Source organism: Halichoerus grypus, chromosome 13 (genome assembly GCF_964656455.1).
Source record: "Halichoerus grypus chromosome 13, mHalGry1.hap1.1, whole genome shotgun sequence".
Classification (NCBI taxonomy): domain Eukaryota; kingdom Metazoa; phylum Chordata; class Mammalia; order Carnivora; family Phocidae; genus Halichoerus; species Halichoerus grypus.
Genome location: NC_135724.1, coordinates 68,345,095 through 68,371,221, shown reverse-complemented (window position 1 = coordinate 68,371,221; position 26,127 = coordinate 68,345,095). Strand labels below are relative to the sequence as shown.

General features: G+C 60.7%; 1 protein-coding gene across 1 annotated transcript in view; it reads right to left on the bottom strand.

The window, feature by feature from the left end:
• CABIN1 (calcineurin binding protein 1) overlaps positions 1-26,127 on the bottom strand; it is a 154,394-nt gene that overhangs the window by 7,571 nt on the left and 120,696 nt on the right. The window contains 4 exon segments of the mRNA XM_036096435.2: positions 2,841-2,915; positions 4,103-4,777; positions 5,639-5,735; positions 6,598-6,761. Coding sequence (XP_035952328.1) covers positions 2,841-2,915; positions 4,103-4,777; positions 5,639-5,735; positions 6,598-6,761 — 1,011 coding nt within the window.

The window sequence follows — 26,127 nt, the reverse complement described above, 5'->3', positions numbered from 1 at the left end:
GCGACTGCAATAACACAAAGTCAGTCTTGGAGGGCGATTTCCCAAGGGCCACTGGTGGGACCATCCTGAGGGAGCTGGGGTGACACCAAGAGTCAGCTTCCTGAGTTTAAGACTGCAGCCCCAAAGCCACGGTGCCAGACAGCCTGGCTTCAGCCGCCCCAGCAGCTCCCACCACAGGCCTTCTGTTCGTAGGCGAGCCAGGCCCACTGGGGCCTCCCGGTCTTTGTCCACACTGTTCTCTCTGCCACCAGGTCCTTTCTGCTTTGCACCCAAAGCCCACGCTCCTGGGGTGGTGTGAAGGCTGCAGCTCACTGAGGGCATGCTGCAAGGTGGGTCCCTGTGTGTGAGCCTAGGGCCGACTGTACTATCTGAATGGGCCCACACTGGGGACAGTGGGAGCCCTCCTGGTGGCTGCAAGTGCAGGGAGGTCTCACACCTGCTGGGGGCACCTCGGTGCTGGGGAGCAGCTGGCTCCCCGCCGTAACTCTGCTTCTTCTGGTATCTGTTCTGCCTGAGATGTCCTGTCCCCGGTTTCACGGGATCCGGGACAGCCCCTGCGACTCTGCTGTGTGATGTGTGTCTGGGATGAGCATAGGCTTCCATGGGGAGGATGGGCAGGGCAGACCTGTCTCTCATGGGCAGACATGCCATGGAGAAGGTGGGTGCTATGTCTGTCCTTGCAGGAGCCAGCCTCAGCCACCGCGACAGCACTGAGCCTCTAATTATGTCCAAAACACTCTCCAGGTGTGTGCTGGGCTGCCATGGCAACTGGGACATGCCTCCAGCAAAACGGACCCTCCCTGAGGGACAGGAGAAGCAGGCTCAGGGGCATGGCCGCCCCCTCCCTGGCACTGGCCAGAGGCAGGCCCAGCCCCAGCTGGGTGCTGGTCCTCTTTGGGCCTCAATCTCCTCAACTAAGAAATGGGACCCTTCCCTGCCTTTGGCTCCTGCCAGCTCAGCACCTCCTTTTGCCACAGGACACGGGAGGTAGGTGTTTGGGGGTTTCCTGTGTGGTTCTATCACTTGGAGCACCTTTTATTTATTTTTTTATTTTTATTTTTTTAAAGATTTTATTTATTTATTTGAGACAGAAAGTGAGAGAGAAAGAGAGAGCACATGAGGGGGGGAGGGTCAGAGGGAGAAGCAGACTCCCTGCTGAGCAGGGAGCCCGATGCGGGACTCGATCCTGGGACTTCAGGATCATGACCTGAGCCGAAGGCAGTCGCTTAACCAACTGAGCCACCCAGGCGCCCTTGGAGCACCTTTTAAAGGCTGCATCAGAAACAGTCCTCCTCTGTTGGGAGTGCCCACTGCCCACCTGCCCCCACCTGGGTCAGCAGAGGAGGCAGGAGGGGACCCCTGGGGCCAAGCCCCGCACTGGGGCCCTGGGCAGTTACTCCTGTCCCAAGCAGCAGAGGCTGTGGTGAGGGCGGCAGGGGCTGCGCCGTGAACTCTGGCTGCTCTGGCCATGGAGCGGCGGGGATTGCTGGTGGCCTGGGGCATGTCTCCCCTGGGCTTCTGGCCCTCAGCTGGGGGATCAGCCCACTTGGTGAAGACTGAACTGGACTTCCTCAGACCTAGAGCCTAGGCAGGGATGGTGGCCCGCTATCCCATTTCACTGAGAGGAAGCCTGTCTGGACACGGAGGGCATCCACCAGCCTGCTGCTGGGGGACCTGGGACTTGAGTCCCCAGGCTGTAGGTGGATGGATGCCCACTGTCCTGAGCTCCTGCCTCTGGACTCCCTGCGAGGTACTTCCCCGGGGGGGAGATGCCAAGAAAGGGCCATGTGTGGGCGAGGATGGGAGGGCAAGACCTGCTCTCTTGTGCTGCTGGGGAAGGGGCAGTTGGGCCACCCTTGGAGGGACAAGAGGCCACACCTATTCAAATGGCAAGTATCTGCCCTTTGACCCAACGACCCAGGCCCAGGGGTCACTCCTGCAGAAATGCCCAAGTGTGGTGCAGGAAGATGCCCCGTTGGCACTACTGAACAGGACTGCAATGTCCCCCCAGCTTTAGACAGGATGCCCCCTTTCTCTGCTGGCCAGATCCTGCCTTCGGGCCTGTTCTTGGGCTGGGCCTCTCCCAGGGGACCCCTCTTTCCTTCATCCCCGGCCCCTCACCCCCTCCTCAGTCCCACTACTCCTCAAAAGCTGTGGCCTCAGCCCCAAACCGATGCTTCTGGGGCACCTACACCCCGGGCTCCAGCCTAGACCTCTCTCCTAGAGGAAGATCCGCCGGCCAGAGCCCAGGAGGGCCTCACCCCTCCTCCCTGTCACCAAGTCACGCTGGCCCATCTTCTGCCATCTCAAACCCACCTGTTGCTCACTGGGCCTCTGCCCCAGCCCATTCTCTCCACTCAACGGCGGGGAGGCTTTCTCAAACCTGGCACCACCCGGCTCCCTCCCTTGCTGAATAAACCCCAGGAACCCCATCCATTCTGCTCCTACCCAATTCCTATCCCAGCCCCACATCACTCCCTCTACCTTTGTCCCAGATGACCTCACATTTCCAGGTGAGGTCAGCTGGGTAACGACCATCTTATCTTCCCCATTTACAGAAAAGGCACTGAGGTGAGGGGATCCCTCAGGTCACACACTCAGAGCTGGGGTCCAGGCCTGCCAAGGCCCCACCCACCACACAATGCTGTTCCACCTGGGCCAGTGATCAGGGGCTCCCTGTGGGCCTGAAGCTCGGCGGCCACCTGTCCATCTCCCCTTGGCCCATGCTGGCCCCATGCTGGTCCCTCCTGAGGTGTGCCCACGTTTCGGCCTGCAGCCTGGGGCCCTGGCGTGGGGCCGGCCCCATAGGAGGAGGTTGGCACAGGCTGCGTCCAGCTTACCTGTCTCTGGGCGGCAGCTCCAAGGTGGACCTGACAGAACTTCACGGCCTGCTCCAGCGCAGCCTCCTCGTCCACCTGGGCAAGGAAATGCTCAAAGTCAAAGGGCCTGGGCCATGGTGGCTGGCCTCGTCCCAACCCCCAGAGTGTGAAGATCCCCTGACACTCCCACCCTGCTTGGGGAGCATGGGCAGAAGCACACATCCCTCTCCCGGGTCCATCCCCCAGGGCCACTGCCAGGCCAGCCCTGTCGAGATCACGTCTAGACGGGACCATGTTATTGCGTCCTCAGGGGCTGAGGCTGGCAGAATCAGAGCCAGATACCGCTCCTGGCGAGCGGGATGCAAGGCCTTTCAGAGTTTGAGGTCTGGGTGGGGGGAAGGTCTGATGGACCCAGAGACCAAAAGCCCAAGGCACAGGGGGATGGCAAAGGAGGCCAGGGAGGCCCGGAGGCTGCCCTGGGGGAGCGGTGGGCAGGGCGTGAGGAAGGGCCCACCCTCACCAGCAGGGAATGCAGGGCGTGGTTCTTCCTAATTCATCAGCAACAGAAACAAAGAAAAGCTGATCCCGGATGCTGGTGAGGGGGTGACAGAACAGGCACTCTCCAAAGTGGAACCACACACAGACACGATTTGGGAAGAAACCGCTTATCAGGTTGGGCCCCCAGTCTGAACCAGCCACTGCAGTTCTGGGGGCTCTTCCTGTGCAAATCATTTTAAATAGAGAAAGAGCTATATGTCTAATCTATTTAAACAAAACAAAACAAAACAAGAAGGGCGCAGTGCCTGCTCACATACTCAGGGCACTGCAGCCCCTTCAGATGCCAGCCACAAAGGGCTCTGAGGAAGTGCCCCAGAGCCCGGCACCGAGGTAGGGTCAGGGGTCCTGTCCCCCTGTGTTGGATGTGATAAGATTTCTGCAAATGGATTCATTTCCTTTAAAGTTGAGAAGAGAGTTTTCCAAGCTTGTTGTTTCTCCTTTTTGTTTTCTTTTTTGTGGGTGTATTTTCCCCAGCTCTCCTGAGATACAGTTGACAAAATTGCCCCATACTCAGAGCATACAACACGATGACTGGACGTGACTCTTGTTTTGCTGACTCTACGGCCCGCTTGTGGTAGAAAACCTCAAATGTAGAGAAGCGAACAGCAGGGCTGGAGTGGGAATGACACCTAACAAGCATGCCCCACGGGCCCTAGCACCCCAAGACAAACTGCGAATGACCTTTGGTGAGAATACAACTGCAGGCCTGCCCTGCGGCCACCCACCTGCTTGATGAGCATGTAGGTCTCGGACATGATCCTCTCGATGCGGCCCAGGTCGTAGGCCACACCCTTCTGGCCCTGCTGCCACACCCGGTAGGCGTCCAGCAGCAGTGTCTTGCCCGACTCTGTGTCCTCCAGGAGCTTCCTCTTCCGGCTGGGGCATGTGGGTGGCTCCTCGGGGTGGCTGCCCCCTCTGGCCCCACTGGTGGTGGTAGGGGCAGCGGCCGGGGCTGGCTGGGCCAGTGGGAGCGGGTTGGGTTGCTGCCGGGCACTGATGCTCAGCTCCTCCAGGGACAGCTCAGTGGGACGGTTCTCGGGGCCTCTGTCCCTTGGGGGGCGGCCTGGCTGTGGGGGTGGTGCCCGTTCGGAGTCTGAGCAGCGAGCAGTGGCCTCACCCGTGTCCATGGGCTCGGCAGACCCTGCCCGGGGACTCTCCTTGTCCTTCCGCTCCCCGGCCTGGTCTGTGCTGTCTCCTGCCTCCATGGCCACAGGCCGGTGGTTGAGAGGGCCCACTTTGCCCCCTGGCTCAGCCCCTGGCCCTGAGCCATCAGCCAGAGGGGGCTTCTTGGGATGGGGGAGGCCCTCCTGACTATCCTCGGGGCTGGCCTTGTGGGGGACGTCGGTGGTCATCCTGGCTCCAGGGAGGCCACAGGCCTTGGGCCCTGGATGTTCTGACCCCTACGAGAAAACCGAAGGTAAAAGACTGTATCTTTTGTGCTTCTACCACAACAAAACACCCCTGGGTGTCAGGGGTGCCCATCCTGGGCCACTCTGGGTCTGCCCGTCTGCTAGTTGGCCCAGGCTGGGCCTGGAGACCTGCCTGAGGAAGTCCCTCCCTGTTCTGCTCCTCCTGCCTTGAGAGGGACTGACGGGGCACTGGAGGTGGTGCTGCTCCAGAAGAGTAGGCCCGGCCTGTGCGGGGATGGCTTTCCTCTAAATGCGGGCCTTAGGGCAGTCCTGGGCATCTAATGGGGGTGGGACCCACCAGGGGCTACCTTGCATACTTGCTGCATTGCTGAATTCTGTTCTGGGCTCTCACGTGCCCCTAATGCACAGCAGCCGAGGTGGAGTCTCAGGCCGCCACCCTGAGCCCCTGCACCGGCACTGCCCCGGCTCAGACCTTTCCTGCTAGGCCGGTGACCTAACCTCCTAGGCCTCAGGGTGCTCAGCTATGAAAGGCGGTGAGGGCTGTGCCTGCCTCGGGGGGCAGGAGGGCGGTAAAAAGGAAGCAGGTGTGCCTGGACCAATCCGAGGCCTCGCTCAGCCCACCAGGAGCCCACCATGTGCTTCAACATCAGAGCTGCTGTGACCCCGAGGTCGACCTGCCAGGTGGGGGTACACTGCTCAGGTAGCAGCCTCAAGGAGTGTCGCTACTGTCCTCCCTGACGACAAGTCCACATCTGCCAAGCGGGTCAGTGCCTCACTAAGCGTCTGCCACTTCCTTATTGTGCTGACCTTCGCCAGCCGGGGAGGCAGAGCGCGCTACTTCACAGGTGGCCGGGGCCGCGGCCTGGGAGAGGACAGGGGCCACAGGCGTACCTCTGCAAGCTCGCTCAGGGTGTCCTCCAGCACCTTCACAGTGAGGATGAAGGCCCGCTGTGCCAGGACCTGGCGGTCAGCATCTCGCAGATACTTCCTGCAGGCACACAGTGGTGGCCAGAGAAGACAGCAGAGCCTCAGAGCCACAGGGCCCTGGATGGGGGCCCACGCCCCTCCCTGCCCTGAGAACACCCGCTGGTCCCTCAGCATCCCTCCTGCCTCGGTCCATGTCCTGGAAGCCTTCCCTGAGCCTCCTGCCTCGGCACCAAGCACAGACTGCCCTGGGCTCTCCGGACCTGGCCGGGAACCCCAGGAGCAGGGTGGGCAGGGCCAGGCCGAGTGAGAGCTGGGAACCTCTGGCTTCTCTCTGTAAAGCCTGTCTACAGGGCACCCCAGGCCCCGGCTAAAAGCCCCACCCCAGCTCCTAGAGGTGAATGAGACGAGAGAAGGTAAAGCAGTGCAGGCGCAGAGGACAGCTATTCGCCCAGCTGGGCCAGACCACGTCTCCCAGGATCCCCTACAAGCCCCCCAAGTGGCAGCTGCAGCAGATGCCCCTCGGGCCTGTCTGGCAAAGGGATCCCTCATTACCTCTGCGGCCCAGGTCCCCCTGTTGCCTGGCCGGTTATTACTCGCCTTCACCTGAGGGACCCTGGCTATCATCTGGACACCTGTCTTTCCGCAGACCTGACAGCACCCTGAAAGCCCCAAGCTAAAGGGAAGCAAGAGGCAAGGAAGGGGTAGCTTGTGTTTGCCCCAGGGGGCACAGGGCAGGGTGTGGTCTAGATACCGGACAGAGAGGCCCCTGGAGAGAAGGGCTGGTCTAGGCTCCCCAACCAGCGGAGAGACGCCCCAGGTGGGTGAGGGGCTCTAGCCTGCGTGTGCGCTCCTGCTCTGACCCCCGGCAGCGTGAGCTGCCCTCACGGGGCTGAGCACACACTAGGCCGGGCGGCTACACTCACTTGCCCTGGTCCGGGGTCCGCTGCAGCATGGAGGACACCTTCAGCAGGGTGCTGTGGTCCCGGAGCTGGGCCAGCACCTTCAGCAGCAGCACAATGGAACGGTTCATGTGCCAGGCGAAGCTGCCTGGCCGGTCGATCTCGTCCACGGGGATCCGCCAGATGCCCTGTGAGATGGACGGGGGTGAGCGTGTGAGGGGGGGCTGCTGCGGCTGGAGCCTGCCACAGTACCAGCACTCTGCCCAGTCCACGATGCCTCGGACCCCTCTTGCTGTCCCGAGGGGAGTGGGAGGGTGGCCACCCCCACCAACGTCCCCCTGCAGATGGCGGCAAAGGATACACGTGCTGTTCCGCACTCTCCTCCTCTGAATGGTTGCATGGCACATATGTACTTGTTCTGTCCCCTATGGGAAACACGCAGGTCATGCCTAGTCAAATGCAACCACTGGGAGAAGCCCAGAGCCTCTGTGCCTCCACGCAGCTGCTGACTCAGCCACGGGACCAATTCCTAGGGTCAAACTGATGGGTCAAAAGGTGGCCACTGTGAACTTCTGGCAGCTGTTGCTGGCCAGACAGGCTCAAGCCTGGCCCCCACCTATGTGCATTCGCTCGAGCAATGCCCAGAGTCTAGAGGGCTGGGTTGAAAATGACCTGCAGCTTGCAGAATGCCCCGGTTCCCTCCAACCTGCCTTTGTCCGGGGTGCACTCCGCCCGGGACCCCCTCCTCCACTTCTCGGCCATCCAACCTCACTGTCTGAAAGGCTGAGCTGGAGCAGGGCTGGCTCTGGGGAGCCCCGCCACCATCTCCCTCAGTCTGCGCTCAGCCCACTGCTGCACTGGGCACCCTGCCCTTCGGCAGCTCCCTGGGGCATCCCCACACCCAGCACGGTGTCTGAGACATAGTGGTCCAGATGAGGCGTGGTGAAAGAAAGGACGACCAAGGGTGCGAATTATAAGTGAAGAGAAGCAGGCCTGAGGCTGCGGGGCCTGGACATTAGGATTTATGTCTCTGGGGCAGGACTTTGGGGGCCTGGAGGGAGCAGGCAGGCTCACAGCTGGCTCTCTGTGGCTAACACCCTAGAGAAATTCCTGCCCAGAATGGACTGGGGCTGTGAGCAATGCCGCCTCCTCTACCTGGGGCCCCCAGCAGGGTACCCAAGGGGGGGGTGCAACTCCCAGGGCCCTATTCCCGTGGGTGCTCACTGACTAAGTCTATGCTCCAGCAGTCCCAGGAGGGAAGGCAGGGCACCTCCAAGCCCCCACAGCCTCCACACTGGATCCCTGGGCTTACACCGGACACAGATCCGCCACCCCCCCACCCCCGAGTAGTCTGGGGGTGCTGTGTAAAGGCTGGCAACCACCCTTCATCCCAGGCAGTGCCAAACAAGGCACTAGCTGCTTCCCGGCCTGGACAAAACCAGGAGGCTGAGGTCACCCTCACCCACGGCACCGACACCAACGCTGTAACTTCCCACTGGGCCGAGGGGGCTCCTGCAGCAGCTCAGGAAAAGCTGCCACTTGAGAGGACAAGGGACAGCTTTGAGCAGCTGTCTGGCCACTGTGGCCCTGACACCCTGCCCCTAGATGTACAGCAATGGCCGAGACGGTGCCATCTCTGTTGCCTGCCAGGCCTAGCAGTGTAAGACTAAAGAGCCCGGCTCTTCCACGGCACTTCTGACATCACCATGTTACATTCATCACCATGTTACGTTCATCACCACGGGCTCGCACAGCCACGTCGGGGAGGGCGGAGCTCAGAGATGAGGAGTGACTCCCTCAGGGTCACACAGCAGGAGGGGCAGCCCCAGAGCTGGCCCCTCGCCGTGCCCACAGCTCTGAAGACGGGGAGGACAAGCGCAACCAGCCCAGAGGGAAGCCTCCACCACATGCCCCAGCCCTCTGCTGCTGGTCTCGGGCTCCTTCCCACACCTAACAGGAGAGGGGGAAAGCCAGAAACACAGCCCGACCATGTGCCGAGACCCCGCAGGCGTGTGCCAGGGCTGGCCCAGAGCCACAGGCCAAGTCCCGGAGCTGGGTGTGACCCTACTGCTCCCGGATCTCATTCTCCCTTAGGGCACAGAGGGGCGTGCCCTGCTCCGCACCATCAATCCTAAGGGCCCAGAATGACCCTGGATTTCTCTGAATGCCTCCCTCTTCCCTGGCTGAACCTCTGAAGACTCAAAGGACAGAGGGAGGTCACTCTTCCCAGTGTACCTTGATCTGGGGTCAGAAGGTCTCTCCCAGCTGCCTTATGAGCACGTGGGGGCGGAGGGCCCCTGACATCCTTCGGGGAATAATCAGGGAGGATGAATGGAAGACTCTTCCTCCAAATCGTGTTTGGGGGTGGCTGTGTAAGGAGAAGGGTGCTGACTTTTCTGGACCCTCCCCTGGTGAGTGGCTCTGTTCCTCCCATGGCACCCCTGCCCTCCATGCTGGCTGAGTCAGGGCACAGGCTGGGGGAGGAGGGGAGGAGGTCTGAAGACAGGCCTGCCAGGGACTTGGGGTGAGCCTGGTTGTGGGCAGAGACAAGGGTCATGGGGCCTCAGATATGATGCCCATGCCTCAAGAGGCTCCAGGCACTTGAGGAACATGGGCCCCAACGCCTGGCCCCCACAACCTGCCTGGTGGGCACCAGCCTCAGCCTGCATGTCTGGGGAGCTCACCACCTCGGGAGGTGGCCCATTTTATCCTTGATAAATTGTTAGAAAAGGTTTCTTCCACTGTGCTATAACCCCAGGGATGTTCCCACACCCCTGGCCCTCCCTGGCATCCAAGCCTGCACCTTGTGCCCCTAACATTCCTGCCCCAGCTTGGCCCTCATCCTGCCTCTTCCTCCCACTCTTGCCCCCAATCCATCCACTCAGCCTGGGCCAGGACAAGTTAGGAAAAAGGTAATGTGAGCGCATCCCTCCCCTGCTTATATCCTTGACAGCCAGCTCCCTTACCTACCTCAGCTGAAGCCCGAGACTCACTGGCCTTTGCACCCCTCCTCCCTTGATCCCGGACACTGACCACGCCCGCCCCCTTATAGAGCTGTGAATTTTATGCTTCTCACTTTTTGGGGTGCCCTCTCAAGCCTGGCTGTGATGTCACCTCCTCTCTGAAGCCCTCCTGGCTTGCTGCCCTCCTAAGTCTCTGCCAGGACCACTCAGGGTCAGCCCCTTAGATGGTCAGGGGGTGGGCCTGTGGCTGGGAATGCATCCTAAGTGGGGGCAGGTCTGCTTCAGCTCCAGGTCCCCAGGGACCCGATACAAACCTGGCAGAGCAGGCAAGGTGCCCGCCCAGCTTGAGAAGGGCTTGCTGCTCGCAGAAGCCTAGCTCCTCCATCTCCCCGCCGGTCTCTCACCCTGGAGATTTCTAGGGTAGGTGGGAAACAATTCTGCTCTTCTGAATGCTTTTCAGGGCTCTGGGTGTGCATATGAGCCCTGCACTGGAGGGGGGTGGTGGCAGCATTTCTCCTTGCTGATGGCAAGTCAGCAACACGCTCACTGAGGGCTGGCAGGACCTGGGGCTGCTTGGAGGCCTATCCCGCCAGGCTCCTGGTCGGGCAAGGGCCAGCTCTCCTCTCTCCCCTGAAAGAGGCGGAGCCGAGAAGGCGATGCCAGAGGTAAAAAACGTTTGGCCCTCTGCAGGGTGGGCCAGGTGACCACAGCAGACTTGGCAGATGGTGGGGTCATGGGTAGGGTCCCTGCAGAGAGGGGATCCCAAACTCCTGCTCTTGCTCCCAAGTTCTAGAATCAAAGACACAGGGCATTTACCTGTTTGGTTTTCTTCTTGGAAGAGGGATGGGACATGCCAAAATGAGCCAGTAAGCATGCTAAAAAAAAACCTCTCTGAAGGACTTACCATGTCACCCCCCAAAGTGGGCCAACCTGGGACTGTGAGGGGTGGCCGGGCACTGCCAGCCCCACCGGCAATCATATGCAGGCAGGGGCTGTCATCTGCTCTTTGAAGCAAGGAAGTGCCTCAGATAAGACACTTTCTGGATGCACAGCGAGCAGGGGTCGGGGTCTGCCTGCCATCCGCTCCCTGTCACGCCACGGCACCACAGGCCTGCCCTTCCCGCCCCTACCCTTCCTCCTCCACCCCATTCCTGATCCCCAGGATGCTGCTCCCAGCCAGGCACTGACAAATCTGGTGGCATCAGAGTTCCACGGTCATGGACGTTTTCAAGCACACTTAGCTGGCTCAAACTGCTCATTGTGCAGGTGGGAACTCGAGGCCCACTGAGGGGCACCGAGCCCCCAGCCCCATTGCTGGACGGCAGCCAAGCCCGGAATGCAGGTGGATTCCCTCCTCATGGCTGGGGTACTGGGCTACCTTCCACCGCAGCCACGGACTGAGAGCCTGACTGAGCAGCCTCTGCACGGGCCCTGCTGGTCTGTGATCACTCTGAGAGCAGAACAGGGTCCCTGTGCCCGGGAGCCAGACTCCCAAAGGGCTTTTAGCCAATCCCTGAGGAGGGACGGGGCCAGGATGCACCCTGTGAGGACAGGTCTACTTTGTCCCACGTGTTTTAGGGCGCCCTGTTAATCCATCTCCTTTCCAGATATGTGCACGCGGCCATACCGTAACCCCCTATTTCAGCAAGGATGGAAGACCACACAAATCAGGCAGAGAGTCCATAGACATTCTGAAGGGAACCACAGCCACCATAAGCCCCGGGGAGGTTCCTGCAGACACGCAGCAGCCTCCAGGGACAGCTGGCCCGAGGGCGTGGAGCCACCAGGCAGAGTCGCAAGCTGGCAGGGTGGCAGGTAAGCCAACAACTCCGCCTTCTGCCTGTGTTTGCAGCCAGAGCCCCCACGATACCAGCAGCCCCGAGACGAGTGGGACCCTCCCCGCCCCCCCACAGAGGGGAAGAAGCCAAAGCACACTCCCACATACTGCCCCTCAGGAAAAGACAGCCCTGCCGTGCTGAGCCTGCTCTGAAGCCCCTCAGAGAACCAGGGAGCTCCCAGGGAGGGGACAGGCATCGGGCGAGGGATGTCTGCACGCGGGAGGAAGGGGTACAGCCAGGCTCCACCTGCAGCAGCCGGGGCCACATGCGCAGGCCTCAGGGAGGGTGCAGGGGATGTGCCAGGAGGCATCTGAGGGGGAGGAAGAAGGGGCCTAACGGGAAGAGAGCAGGCAGCAGTGCCCGAGAGGAGGGGCAGATGGGAGCGGCCCAAGGGAGGCCTGCACCTGGGGGCTGAAGGACAGGCCAAAGCAGGATCACAGAGAAGTGAGGGCAGGAGTAGCAGCCAGGGGCAGCAGGGACCCCGCAAAGAGGGTCTGGGATGGGGCTCACCCTCGAGGGAGGAAGGCAGCACTGGTGCCGGGCAGGGCCTAGGGGGCATGAGGCAGGGTCCCTCCGACTTCTCCCTTGTGCCCCACCCAGCTGCCCTCCTGTCTGTAGCTCTGGCTGCACCCCAAGACTCCCCTCTGCCAAAGTGCAGGGCACACACTCAATTCCTGGCTGGGATGATGCCTGCTTGGAGAGCTATGGGCAGTTGGGGGCGCCCAGCAGCAGCCTCAGAGCACTTAGAAACACAGAATGGGCTCGAAGCTCCACCCATGTGCAGCTCCTTGGGAGCATCTCAGCCGACCCCCAATGCGTCCAAGTGGTTCCAGGCTCCTGGCTAGCAGATGAGGTCACTGAGACAGACTATAACCACCTGAATAATTCATGGAGCCCCAGACTCTGGGCTGAGCACTTGATACAAGTTACCAAACCCTCCCTGTAGCCTTCAGACTCCGGCATCCTCCTGCCGCTCTTAAGGAAACAGAGCTTCAGTAGCTGAGCCCCACACTTGAGCAAGCCTGGGGGTTCATGGAGGCTGGCCAGCATGGCTGGGGGCCCTTGGAGCCTTTCCCAGGGGAGCTGAGAGCTGGGTTGGTGGAAGGGGTGGGTTGCTGCCGGGCCACCTTGCACTCTTGCCCATGAACACACTGTCCACTCACAAAGGGGGCTGGAAAGCAGGGTGAGGCTGGTGCCTGGGCAGGAAGGCCATGAGGCCTTGGCCTCTGGTCACCAAAATCTTGGCAGGTGGCACCTGAGGGATGGACAGCAGATACCCTCACTGGCATGGAGCACTGTGCCTGGCTGCCAGGCTAAGGTCGTGCTCATTCCTAAGGCTCATGCTGTCTCCCAGCACACTGTAGTCTGGGGGCAGCTTCTTCCTGGAGGGGCAAGGACTCCCCTCTCCCCAGATTCCTGATCAGCTGGCCAGTCCACACCTCCCTTACTGCCTCAGTGTGGGCTGGAAGGCCTTGCCCATCGTACTCCTGGGCCCCTGGCTCCCTGCACACCAGCAGGGCTTCCCATGGCTCAGGACCACCTCTGAGCTTGGCAACCCAAAACCACAGGTCCAGATACAGTTCTGATTCTCACATTAGCTCCAACTGCCCTGTGCAGGGCCGCTGTTCAGGCCATTCTTGACAGTATACCCCAAGGTCATTCTGAGGCTCCCAGATGCACTTGTCACCTTCATGGATCCCATCTTTCAGTAACAGCTCCCCCTGGGGCCTCCTCCACTCCAAGGGCACAGGCAAAGGCCCCCCAGGGAAACAAGGGGCCCAGAAATGCCAAAGCAGAGAAGGAGGCAGGTGGGAGGTGTGGCCCAATCGGGCTCTTCCATCTAAGCCACACTCAGACCCAGGGCATGGGCTTGTCACTGAGTGGATGAGACTCAAGCCATGGGGACCGGGTGCAGATTCCGACTCCTCCCACGCCCACACTGGCAGGGACTGTCCAAGCGGGTAATCAACCCACCCTTCATTTTCCAAAGGGGGAAGGTGAGTTCACACAACCTGCCTGAAGCTACCCAGTGACCTGGTGTGGGATCAGACACAGGGACCAGACTCCCCTTCTTCAGGTCTCCCTCCCTGCATTCTCCCTGAATGCTTACAAAGGTACAAAAGGTCAGCAATGTGATCTGTGATTTACAGACTAGAAACAGAAATGCAGAACCAAGCAGTGATACCAAATCACTTCAGTTCTGAGCCAGGGCCTTTGAAGACCTGAGAACATCCCCTTGAAAGGGGAGGCTGGAACTGGACACCTGCTGGCAGAGGAATGGGGAGTGAGCATCCTCCACCAGTACCTCTGAGCGCCTCTGAGACTTCATAATCTAGTCCTTTGAGCCCCTGTTTTGGGCATGGCCTCCAGCCTCGGTCTTCCAGAACTCTGCTGGGCTCCTCTTGCTGTCCCCTGCTGCCCTACCCACAGGACTCAGGTGTCCCTTCCCCACTCTGCTATTACTGGGGTCATGTGCAGCTGGGGCACCTGGCAAGGCTCAAGCAGGAGGAGAGAAGAGAAAGTAGCCACCCCTGGGAGCACCCAGAAAGGCCACAAAGGAGACAGGCTTCAGTGCCTTGGGGATAAACTAAGCAGGGAAAGACGGTGAGATGCCAACAGTATTGCGGGAGACCTAGGGGTGCTTAGTCTGCTGAGGCAACAGGTGGGCAGCTGGCTGTCTGGACCATCTCCAGTTCACCCCAGGCTACTGCAGCCTGAGGGGGTCTACGTCTGCCTGGGGCCTTCTCAGGCCTTCCCTACCTGACCAGGGGCTGCTCATAGGATGCTTATAAAGGCTAGCTCTTGAGATCAGTAGCCAGTCCCAAGGATCTGAATCCTGGCCTGCCCTGCCACGGCCTCCCGGACTCTGAGCTGCCTAGGGTTGGGCAGGAAGGGCTGCCTCTCTCATGCTTACTGGCACCTCGGGCCCCCGAAATAGATCCTGGCCTTCTGGGGGAAAGGGAAGCCCTCCCACATGAGAGTCAAGCTAGGCAGACAGGGACGTGGGCCCATTGGGCCTGCCTGAGCAGCCTCCAGGAAAGGAATGTTCCAGGACAAAACCACAAACCCTGGCCTCCAAGTCCCCTCAACCTCAGTGCAGCTCTAGAGTGCCTCTGAGTAAGTCCCCAGCATGAACCAAGGCGAACAGGCTCTGGAGAGTTTATGCCCCAGATGAATCCCCTCTGGGTGCTGGGAAGGCCCAACTCAGGAGTTGCTCCAGAGTGACCTCTGGGTCTCCCAGGGCCAATCGGCCTGGCAACTGGGCAAAAAGCCAAGTGCATCCCAGGAATCAGGAGTCTCGTGGATGGGTCAGGCACACCCACCAGAGGGGGTCCCTGCTAGTAGGAGAGACAGACACACATGCATCCAGGGTGAGGGGAGAGAAGGAATGGTTGGTACGAGGAGTAATGGGGTGAGAGAATAAGGACTTTGGGGAGGGAGTGTTCAGGGAAAGCCAGAGAGAAGCCAGGAAGGAGAAGGGGCCAGAGGAAGAGGAGCCTCTGTCAAGTGGGGAGGAAACAGGCAACCCCCTAGGGTTGACCTTATCACCCAGAGTATCCTGAGCAGGAGAACAAAGGAGTGTGGAATTTTTTTTTTTTTTTGAGCTTGTAATTTTTATCTTAAATTGTAACTTGGTAAACAGAGCACAGGTATTTTTTTCTACCATCCACACTCCTGTCATTTAAAATGACCACAGCGCATCACCCCACAGGTGTACCCAAACCCATCCAGTCCCCTCCTGGTGGGCACCTGGGGCTGAGTCCTTAGAATTATGAACAATGCTGGCTGAACAGCCATCCCCACAGATCTTTTCTCTCTCTCCTTGGAATGGATCCCCCAGAGGGGACAAAAGAGTAGGTATGCAGCAGCAGCAGCAGGGCCTTGGTTCTGACCTATGACAGGAGATGTGTGTTGTGGGGGGAGGAGGGGGCGCAGTCCATCATCCTAGGCCTTCCCAGTCCCCAGTTAGCCCTGTGTGCCATAGTATGACAGGTGAACAGGCCTCCCAGGGCTGCTCAGCTCCAACATTCCTGTCCACAGAAAACACAGTACTGTGAGCACCCAAGGGAGAACCCGTCCCCCCCGCAGAGGGATTCCTGCAGCCCACCCCCCACCTGGCATGGGTGCAGTAGTAACTCAGCGCTCCAAACAGGCGAGGGCGGGCAGCCTGCTGGCATCCCATTCCCAGGAGCAGCGGGCTTGGGGCTGTGGGAGCAGGCTGCTTCTAGCTGAGGACCTTCTTCCATGCAGGTGATGAGCTGGAGAGAGCAAGGGAGCCCCTCAGTAGGAAGGGGTACTGGGGTAGATTAGGGCCTCTCCCCCCAGAAAAGCATAAAAACTTTCCACAGTCCAGCCTCAGTGAGGCAGCCCACCTGACCCCAAGCTGAGCCAGGACAGAACCTGGACCCTTGGCCCTCAGGTCAGGAGCAGCCTTGGGGAGAATACCAGCATCCTCCAAAGTCTTAGGGAGACACCTGTCGCTGGCAAACCCATATGAACCTCCCAAACAGCAAGACCACTTGGAGAGGGTGTGTAGGGCTGCACTTGGTGGCTGTAAGCCCAGGGGGCCAACGATACTGACAGGGTGCCTGTCCAGCTTCTTCAACATGGGATATCAATGTAGAGCTCACCGGGAGTGACTTGTCCCAGGGCACACAGCCAACAGGGAGCTGAAACTATGGCAACACTCACACTACTCTACTCTTCCCACTGCACCCCGCTTGTCCCCAAGTAAGGCGAACATCAGAGACAGTGCCAGGCTGGCAGGGCGGCACCTCTCCCACAGCTGGCCCAGACAGTTCCATCTCCTTCAGGAGCCACCCTCCTCAGGAGTCCCAAGGCCCTTGGGGCCAAGACTCCCCATCTTCCTGATGCCCCGAAGAGCGAAGGGCCCTGCCCCTCCCACAGCACTTGGAGCCACTGTCCCGCTCCAGGCCTACGGTTGGCGGCACAGCCAGGGGTAGGCTAGGTTGAACACCCCTGGGGGCAGGAAGTCCTGCAGCTTCCACTGCAAACCCACCAGGGCCCGCCTCTCTGGCCGCAGGGTTGCACAGAAACCGCCAGGGGCGCCGTCACCCTCCACCCAACCAGCGGTTCTGGCTGGGCTCCCGAGGGCAAGGGATTCCCCGCGCCATCCACAGGTAATGAGTCCCCAGCACAGGCAGGATTTGGGGAAGCCTGCAATTTGCCTGCAGCTGGCGCCCGCCCACTTTCAGCCTCTTCTACCAAATGAGACGTCGCACACTGGGTCCCCAGAGCTGTTGGCTGCCCCTCCCCTCCCCCGCAGCCCCCCCCCCCGCGCCCCGCGGAAAAGCAGAAACGACAAACAACTAAGTGCGGGGGGGGGCAGCCCAGCCCTCAACTCCACCGCGGCCCCGCCTGCGTGTGCCGCACCCCCGTCCTGCGCCCACGCCCCACGCCCCTCTGCACCCTCCCTCCCCACTCCGTCGCGGGGCAAGGTCCTGGCCCAGCTCCGGGCTCCGAGCAGGCTAGGCACTCACAAACCGCTGGCACCATCCTGCCGCCCCCGCACAGCAGCTATTTATAGCTGGGGAAGCACCGCGCCCGGGCGCCGCTGCCCACCCCGCCGGCCCGCTCACCATCCCCGGGAGCGGCCCCGCGCTGCTCCTCCTCGGCGCCGCCCGCCGCGAAGTTGCTCGGGCCGGCGGGAGAGCGGCTTTGGCTTTCGCTTTCGCGCGGCGCAGCGCAGTGCACACCCCCGCGCGCCGGCTCGCGGCCCCGGGCTGGGTCGGGCTGGACTCGCCCGGGGCTCGCTGCGCGGGCTTCTCCCCCGGCGGCGCGGGTGCGGGTGCCGGCTCCTCCAGTGCCCGCCGCCCGCCCCCGCGCGCTGCCGCCCGGCCCACCCGGCCGCCCACCTGACGCTGCGCAGGGCGCCGGCCCGGGGGCATGGGGGCGCCGCGGCCCCGCCGCCGGCCGACTTCCTCCGCCGCGGCGCCCGGGAAACCATGGCCCGCGGGCTTCCTGCTGCGCCTGGCGGGCAGGGGGCCGGGGCGGGGGTGGCAGCCCAAACCGACCCCGGGAGGGCTGGGCAAAAGCTTCGGAAAGCAGGGAGCCGGCAGGCAGACGAGGAGAGGCGGTCGCGGCCCAGGCCCCCGCCCCCCGGCCCCGGTCAAGTTCCTACCCGCCGGCTCCGCCGTGGCATCTGTGCAGCGGAGCTAGGGCGGGCGCCGGGCCATGGCCGCGGAGGCTCGTTCGCTCGCGGCGGGCCGGGGCGGGGCGGGCAGAGCCGGACGGGGCGCGGGCACTCGCTCCCTCGCTCGGCCTGGAAGCGGGCCCAGCAGCGCAACTGACTTTTGCCGGCCAATCCTCGCAGGTTCCCTGGCCTGGTGCGCGCGGGTGGTGGTGGGCTGCCCACCCGGCGAGGGGTGCAGCCCTCACCGCAGGAGGCTGTGGGTCCCAAAGGCCCCGGACCAAGCGGTGTAGGGCCGGCAGGGAGTGCGGCGGGGGGGTGGTGGGGGGTGGCGGTCCTCACCCTGCACGCGGTAGCTATGTGAACGGCGCCCCCTGGAGTTGTGCCAGGCGAAGGCCCTGTGGAGGGCAGAGGAGTGGGTGTGTGGGGACACGCAGCTACACTGAGCTGTCCTTGCAGATCCAATGGGGCAGTGGGAGGTGGAGTAAAGGCTTTCCCACTAACATCCTCAGGGGGAAGGGCAGAACAGAGATGCCATGGCAGTCCCCCAGTGGGTTTTACAGCTGGCAGGGGCTTCATTTTCCAGTTGGGCCGTGAGGCTGAGCCTGGAGAAGGCCCTGGGTCAAGGCGGTGGGAGTGGCCTGGCCAGGCCAGGCAAAAGCAGGGTGGGCTCAGGATTCCCCTCTTGGACTCTATTCCAAGAACGGCAGTAGCACCCCTCCCTCTCAGCACAGGGTAGCCTGGAAGGGGGACTGTGCTCATTCTACAGATGAGAAATGGGCTCAGAGAGAAGAGCCTCACCCAGGAACATACCACCATGCCCCCAGCACCCATAGCTCTGGTGTGCACACAGCACTGTGGGGCACGCTGCTCCAGGACTGTCCACCAACTACCAGTAGCTCCTCCCTTGCCAGGTGAGGAGAGGCCAAGCAAAGGCAGGGACAGTGGATGGAGAGATGCTGCACCAAGCCCTGGCCTGCCACCAGGCAACCACCCCCCATCCGCTGCCCCCAAGCTTCTCTCTCACCACCTCAATGCCTTGAGTTCCTTGCTTCCTCCTCCTTCCCCACACACCCAGAGACCTCAGATCCACCTGGCCCCTATCCTGGTGACACCTGTCCTGGTGCCATCTCCCTGAGCCAGCTTGTTTCCACCTATCCTACACTTAGGCTAGTTCCTGCACACTAGTGTTCCCAGTCTTACTATGTGCCCCTACCAGGTGCCCTTAATCCAAATGGGCTCGGGTCCAACCTACCCCTTCAGCCAGGGGGATGTCACACTCTCTGTCCTCCCTCCCTCTCCCCCTGGAGGACCACTACTCCCTGCCAGGCACTGGAAGAACCAGGCTGCGGTTCTAGAGGTCATTCACTTGCAGGGAGACAAGCATGAGCACAAGCCACCCCAGGGTTATGTGAGGACAAGGGTCTCCTGACTGGGTGCTCGCCACAGGTCGAGTCTCAGAGGAGTTCTAAATCCACATGGTGCTCAAGTCACAACAGCCCCTCGCCATCTACATGCATATCATCATTTGACACTCACATGTGGGGACAGGTTCAGAGAGGTTGGGCACTGGTTCAGAGTCACACAGCAGTAAGGTCAGTATGGCCAGGACCCGCTGCCAGGCCTGGCTGGCTTCAGAGCTGGTTGACTCCTCCTGGCTGTACGGAAGGCTGAAGCAGACAAGTGACACTTGTGCCTTGCACAGCTCATGACCTCACTTCATACCTTATCCACTTCCTGTAAGATAAAGTCAGACCAAAGGAGGCTGAGAACATGTGCTCATCACACCTAGGCCAGGAAGAAGCTGTCTGTGTTACAGAGTATGTAGTTCTCTGGAAACCAGCCCTTGCGATGCTCTCATGAGCACACTGAGGCCCAGGGTGGGATGGGGCAGTCTGGGGTCCCGTGGTTTTGGCTGTCATAGCAGGAGGGAGGCCCGTAGTGGGTGAGGGGAGTTCAGGGGTTCTGTGCCAGGCCTCTGCCCAGCAAAGTCTCTGGAGAGACTAGCCTGGGACACCGTGTGCTCCCAGTGGTCTCCAGCTTCCTCGGCCCTGCCCCAGGGACCTCACAGTACCCAGCACCCCAAGCCCTGGTTTGTGCAAGCCCTCTCCAGAGCCCCGTGACATGGGCACTGCCATCTCTAGCTGACAGACCATGGCACTGAGGCCCAGAACCGGGAGGTGGTAATCACTCTCCCTGAGCCCCCAGGAGGAAGCATTCCTGTGCACACTTCATGTGAGAGTGTTGAGACAAGGGACCCTGGTGGGCTTGCATCAGAACCTCAGGAATTCTTTGGGCCCAAAAGAGCCTTGTGCCCCTTCTGGGACTTATCAGTACCCTACGCAAGAGAGCCCCCATGGGTCCTGATCACCCACAAAGCACCTGGATGTGCAGCACATAGGCCTCTGACTGCTGTCCAGGGAGGATGGCAGCTCATCCACCTCAGGGCCACCCCTGAAATCTTGGCAGCTGCGGCAGCACTCCGCCAGCCTCAGGGGCCCAGGAGGCCAGTCCACCCTGACCATGCTCACCCAGTGTCTGGCAGGAGCCCTGGCGAGCAGGGTCTAACCTGTGGGTTGCCTGCTCTGGGTCAATCCTGGCGATCGGGTGGCCTTGCCCCCTGTCTGGGTGTTGAAGGGCATGCTCCAGCCTGTCCGTGGAGGAGAACTGATGTTGGAAGTGGATGTGCTGGCCCTGGGCTGCATGTAGGCCCAAGCCTCCTCAGCCTCGGGCCAGGAGGAGCCCCATGCCATCAGAGTACCCCACTGCCTTTCTTTTTTTTTTTTTTTAAGATTTTATTTATTTGACAGAGAGAGACACAGCAAGAGAGGGAACACAAGCAGGGGGAGTGGGAGAGGGAGAAGCAGCCTTCCCGCAGAGGAGGGAGCCCGATGCGGGACTTGATCCCAGTACCCTGGGATCATGACCTGAGCCGAAGGCAGACGCTTAACAACTGTGTCACCCAGGCGCCCCACCCCACTGCCTTTCCAAGGGATATCTGACCTTCAATCTCCAAAGCAAACTTCGATGACTGATCATAGAACACAAAAGTCTTGAGGATATTGCCTGGTCCTACAGGGACTTTCCCAGGCAGACCCCTCTCCCCAGTCCAGCTCCAGAACAGATGAGTCACAATGGAGAGGACAACGGTGGCAAGGGCAATAGGTAGGTGGCCCTGAGAGCCACCTCCCCACCCCTGGGCCCGAGTCCCCTGGTTAAGGGCCAACTCTGAGAGGTGCTGACCCATCACGCCGCCCCCCCCCCCCAGCTGCTGTCCACCCAGCAGCCCCTGGCAGCCACCAGGGAGGTAGGGAGGCCAGGGCTTCACCCATTTTCATGTTGGGAAGCTGGGTGGCCAACATTCCTCTTTGCAGCCCCTATCTGGCCCCTCCGCCCACCCTGTCCTGTGTGGCCACGTTTATTCTCTACACCACAGCCATTTCTAAAATGCCAACTGCCCGCTGCCCTTAGGATAGAGGCCTGGCCTCCCCCAAAACACGCATGCTCCCAGGGGTGGCTGCAGAGAGGGAAAGCTGAGCTGGCTCTCCAGGAGCCCAGGGATGATCACCAAAGCCAGAAGAACTAGAGAAAGCCCAACTGAACAACTGTGGCATTGTCTGGACGAGCAGTCCCTAGCAGGAGCACGTGAGGGGAGGAGGAGGGTAAGCAGGGCCAGAGAGCAAAGTGTGAACTGCCTCAAGGTGTCTGTTGAGTGAGGAGGCACAGAGAAGGATGAACAACACTGGCCTGTGGGGCAGATGCTGTCACCCTGTGTTACTTAGTAGAAAGAAAGACATGCTGTGTCCCTGGGTATGGAAACCAGACCAATGGGTGAATGTGTGCATGTCCCCAAGCCTCTGCCTCAGCATGTCCTCACCCTGGGGTGGACCAGCAGAGAGGGCAGACGGGGCACTGTTCACCCTTTTCTGGACACTTTCTGGTCACCGGAGCAGTGCAGCCCGCTGGAGTGGTAACCACAGCCTTCCTTGCACATAGGCGCTTGGCCTTTGGCTCATGTGCCAGTGAGGGTAAGCAGCCCCCAGCAGAGGTGGGTTCCTGGCCCAGTGAAGCCAATCAGATTCCAGAGCTGGGCTGCTGCCCCAGGTGCTGTCAGCTGAGCTGCCCAGGGGACCATGTGGCCCTAGTGGCCCCCTGCAACCATCCCTTCTCAAGACCTGAGCCAACACAGACCCACAGGTGGCTCCTGGTTCCTTTCTACTGACTGTGACCTTAGTCCCCACTTGACCTAACCCCATCTTCCTCCTTGGCTGAGTCCAGGGCTACCTTTAGGTGGCAAGAATGCTCCTTGGAGTTAATAATCCCAATCCTCAGCCTTAGAGTTTTGAGCTGCCAACTGGTTTGGAGGCACAAGCCTTACCGCTGTTCACCTGCCTCCCTGCTGTGGGACCCTGGCTCTGTGTGACGTGGGCCTGGGCAGCCTCTCTGCCAAGTGCATGCCAGCCGAAGACGCTGGGCATCCCAGTCTCATGCGAGCCAGCTTCCTCTCCCTTCCCTGACAGCTAAGACATCGAAATGTGCCTCTCCTGCCCAGTTTACAGACCCGCAGCTACAACCCCACTTCCTTCTCATATGCTAGAGCTTCTGGTACCCAGGAGTTCCTTAGACTGTGCTCTAAGGCTGCAAGCCTGAATCCAGCTGTTTTGCCTGTATGCCCATGAGTGAGGACACAGTGGTGGGGAACAGGGAAATGACATGCCCAGCCACGGTGGTCAGGGCACAATGCAAGGATCCCTGTCCCTCAGACTAGGGCTGCGTCTGCCTCAACAGGCGTGCCCATGCCATGCACAGCTCCACAGGGACCAGCATGTGGGCCTCTGGCATGCATACATTCCCACCAGTGCCTTACCAAGAGGGGAATGCCAAGTCCACATCCCCAGTCACCATGAGGCAGACTCGGACACCAGGGCTCTCATGGGAAGGGACTGACGCAGCCAGAGTCCATATCAACTCAGCTTACCTGGCACTTCCAGCCCAGCCAGCTTGGGGATCAAGGGCACAGGTGGCCACAGAGGGAGAGAAACAAGAACGAGACAAAGGGACAAGGCAGCTTCCTGGGGAAGACACAGTGGCATCTGGGCTGGGTGCTGCTGGACAGGGATCTCCCCACACAGGGGAACAGAATGGAGGAGAGACAGGTGGGGGGCCTGTGACATCAGGGACAGCCAACAGGACCGCATGGAGGGGCCTCTGTGGAGAGAGAAGGGTCACAGGCAGGGCAGAGAATGGAGGCCAGCAGGCTGTGAGGCCTTTTGGGGCAAGCTGGGTCTTGGGGTGTGATTGATGGGGACCATGAGAGCCTCCCTGGAGCGAGAAGACGCTTACAATGGGCTCCTCTGAGCCCACCCCCGTGTCAGGTCTGGGAATGAGATCTGCGTCCAGGCTTCTAGAATCGCCCACTCTTTGGAGGACTGCTGAGCTGCTTCCGCTTCATCTCAGGAGGGAAGCCCGCATCCTAGAAAAGCCATGTCTGACATGCACACTGAGAAAACTAGGACAGTCTATCTATCGTCTGACCCCAGGTTCCTAATAAATGGCCTTTGTGGGCTTGGGGGACTGGGGGGGCAGCTCTGGCTTCTCTGGCTGGGCTGCTAAGTGAGGGGGAGTGATAGGAACCTCAGTAGGGTCAGGTTCAAGGCACGGTGGCTGCAGTAGCTGTGCCCCATGCCAGGTTTCTTCCCTTGATGGCCCCCACAGGATCCTCGTGCAGGGAGAGGCCGAGCTGAACGGTGGGCAGGGGTGAGCAGACACCAACCACCAGACAGAGGCGAGGTCCTAGACAAAGCTGGCACCGCCATGGGCATGTGCTTCCCAAGCAGGGCCACCACTTTCTCCTAACCCAAACAGCCTCCGGTAGAAACCCTTCAAATCTCATATACAGCATCAGAACTCACCCTGCAGAGCAGGGCTCAGTCTGCAGTCCAGGGGGGCCCCCGAAGCAGAACACCTCTGAGTCATGACCAGAACACGCACCCCAGGCATAGCACCCTCCCCTCTCTGGAGCAATGTGCAACCTCTGTGATGGCAATGGGACCTCCCACTTATGCTGTGAGGGGACGGGACAGGGCTCCATCCCCTAGCAGTGGGGTAGCCCATTCAGAGTGGCTCCTACACAGGCAGGATGCTCCTGCTGGCCCCACAGCAGAAGGTCGAAGCCTAAACACAGCACTCTCACACCGAGCTGCAGGGGACATGGGTCTTATTTCTCTGTGGCCAGAACCTACCCTCCCCCAGCCTCCCCTGACCCTCCACAAGGCTCTTTTTGGCCCTGCCTGAACATTCTCCCTAACCTCTCTAGCCCCCAGGCCCTTCTCCAGGCCTTCCCTTCAAGCTACACAGCCCATTGCTCTGAGAGCTCCCCGCTTGACCACGACACTGCAACCAGGACACCCTGCGGTGGGCGCCCCACTGCCACAGGACAGAGCCAGCCTGCTGACCACAGATACAGGGCTGACGCCATCTACCTTCTCCACCACTCCTGCCCTGAGCCGTGAGGACCCTCACACCGCACACTGCCTCCCTTGGGTTCCCTCTCCTGGAACGCCTTCTCCCTGGTCTGCCAATCTGGCCAACTCCTCCAGGAGTGTTCCTGACTACCTGCCCCCACTCCATTTGCTGAGGCTATATTGCACCCACAGCACCTCGAGACGCACAAAGTAGTACACTCAGGGTGCCTGGGCCAAGTGCTGGGGGTGGGTACTGACACTCAACCTCATACAGAAGTGAGGCTACGGAGGGTAGCGAGCTCCTGTGCTCCTGAGCAGAGCCATCTCCTGTCACCCAGGGGAGGGCTCCTCATCTGCGGCCCCTGGGGGCCAGCCTTCCATTTCCAAGGCCTCCGTAGCACCACCTCATTGGGTTTCACACGCCCCTGCCTCTGTGGCAGAGCCAGGTTGACTTTCTACCTGTGGGGAGCCCGGGCCTGAGCCTCAGCCAAAGCATGGCCTGGAGCCCAAGGCTCCCCACCTTCCTCCAAGTAGGTCCAGGTGGGTGTCTCTCTGGGAATAAAGCCCAGCACTGACCTGAGGGGGCTGAGGCGGCCAGGCCCCGAGAGATGCTCCTGCTGCCTGGGTATCCCCGCGGACTCTCTCCTAGGCACAGTGTCCCAGGGCACATGGCAGGCAGTACCGATATAACCCCCTGAGGTAGGTCTAATCAATCCCACTTTGCAAATGAAGAAACTGAGCCTTACAAAATCTGACTAGCTTGTCTGGAGCCACCCAGCTATATGGGTGGAGCCAAGCATGGAGCAGGGCCTGGGCCTGCCCTTGTGAGGGAGTGCTTGCTCTACCCCCAGGGGCACCGGTGGCCACAGCCCATCACCATGGAAACCAGGCAGGGACTCCTGGAGCTGGAGCTCTGGTTTGGATTTTAAACCCAAAGCTGCTGTCTCAGAAGCAACTTGGTCAAACTTTCCAAAGAGGAAAAGTGGACAAGGGGGGCTGGAGGAGGAGACAAATTCCCAAACTGAAGTTACCCCAGAAAGAAGGCCTGGCCACTGAGCTTAGGAAGCCTTGTCTGGGTTGGCAGAATGGTGGCAAGGCAGAGACCCCGCAGCCTCTCCGGGGCTCCTGCCCCTCCTTCCCAGGAGCCTGGGCAGGATGGGAGTGTGGCCAGAGCAGGTGGCACCAAGCCCTTCCTGTCTGCTAGAGAGGCTGCCCTTTCATGTTTCCCAGCGGGGTGTGTGGGAAACTGTTCTTTTGGAAATGGGCTGGAAAACCACTGACCTCATCCACTGGCCACCTCTGGAGATGGGGAAACTGAGGTCAGCAGGGACCAGGACCAGGAAGCCAACAGCAAAACTATACTCTGAGGGCAGAGCAGCGTCCACCTTGCCCAGAGTAGGGTGCGCAGGAAGATGTGTGGGCCAGACATGTGGGTATCCCCATCCCAGCCACGCTCCAGGCCCCGCCTGCCATCCACAAGCCCCAGCCACGCCTGCAGAGGCTCCTAGCTTGAGAATCCCCCCCGTACAAGGCAACCTCACCATCATGCACAGTAAAAGATGGGAGACTTTAGGCCAGAGTGTGACCTCCAACCCTGGGGCTTAAGGGCAACCAGGGCCCCCCAGAGGGGCAACCCCATGCTCTCAAGAATCCATCACAAGCCTTGCCATCAGGTATGTTCTTGTAGGGGAGCATCTCTGGCCCATGGGAGGTACTGTTTGGGCCCCTCACTCGGGCTCCTATGGCCAATGCCCATCGCCTCAGGAAATCCATCCTCCTAGCTTCCACTCTACGTGTAGGCGCCTCAGAGCGGCCAAAGGCTGCGGGCAGCTCACCCCGAACCCCCAAGCTCCCCTGAGGGTACCAATGACCTGTCTGGAGGGACACCCAGGAAGCAAGGAAGGGGAGGCAAAAGGGCAGCATTTGGCAGTGGATGCCAGAGGGCAGCAGCCATGGGCACATCTCTGGGGAGGGTAGGCAAAGGCCCGCAAATACATCCTGCCCTCCCTTCTGTCCCCACCCCTGTTGCAAGACCCCTTTGGGACCCTCAGCTGCTCTCCACCCCTGCCACCTCCCACATCTGGAATCTTCCCTGGTGGGGGGATGCTACTGCTTCCTCTTTTTATCAACCAGGTGGG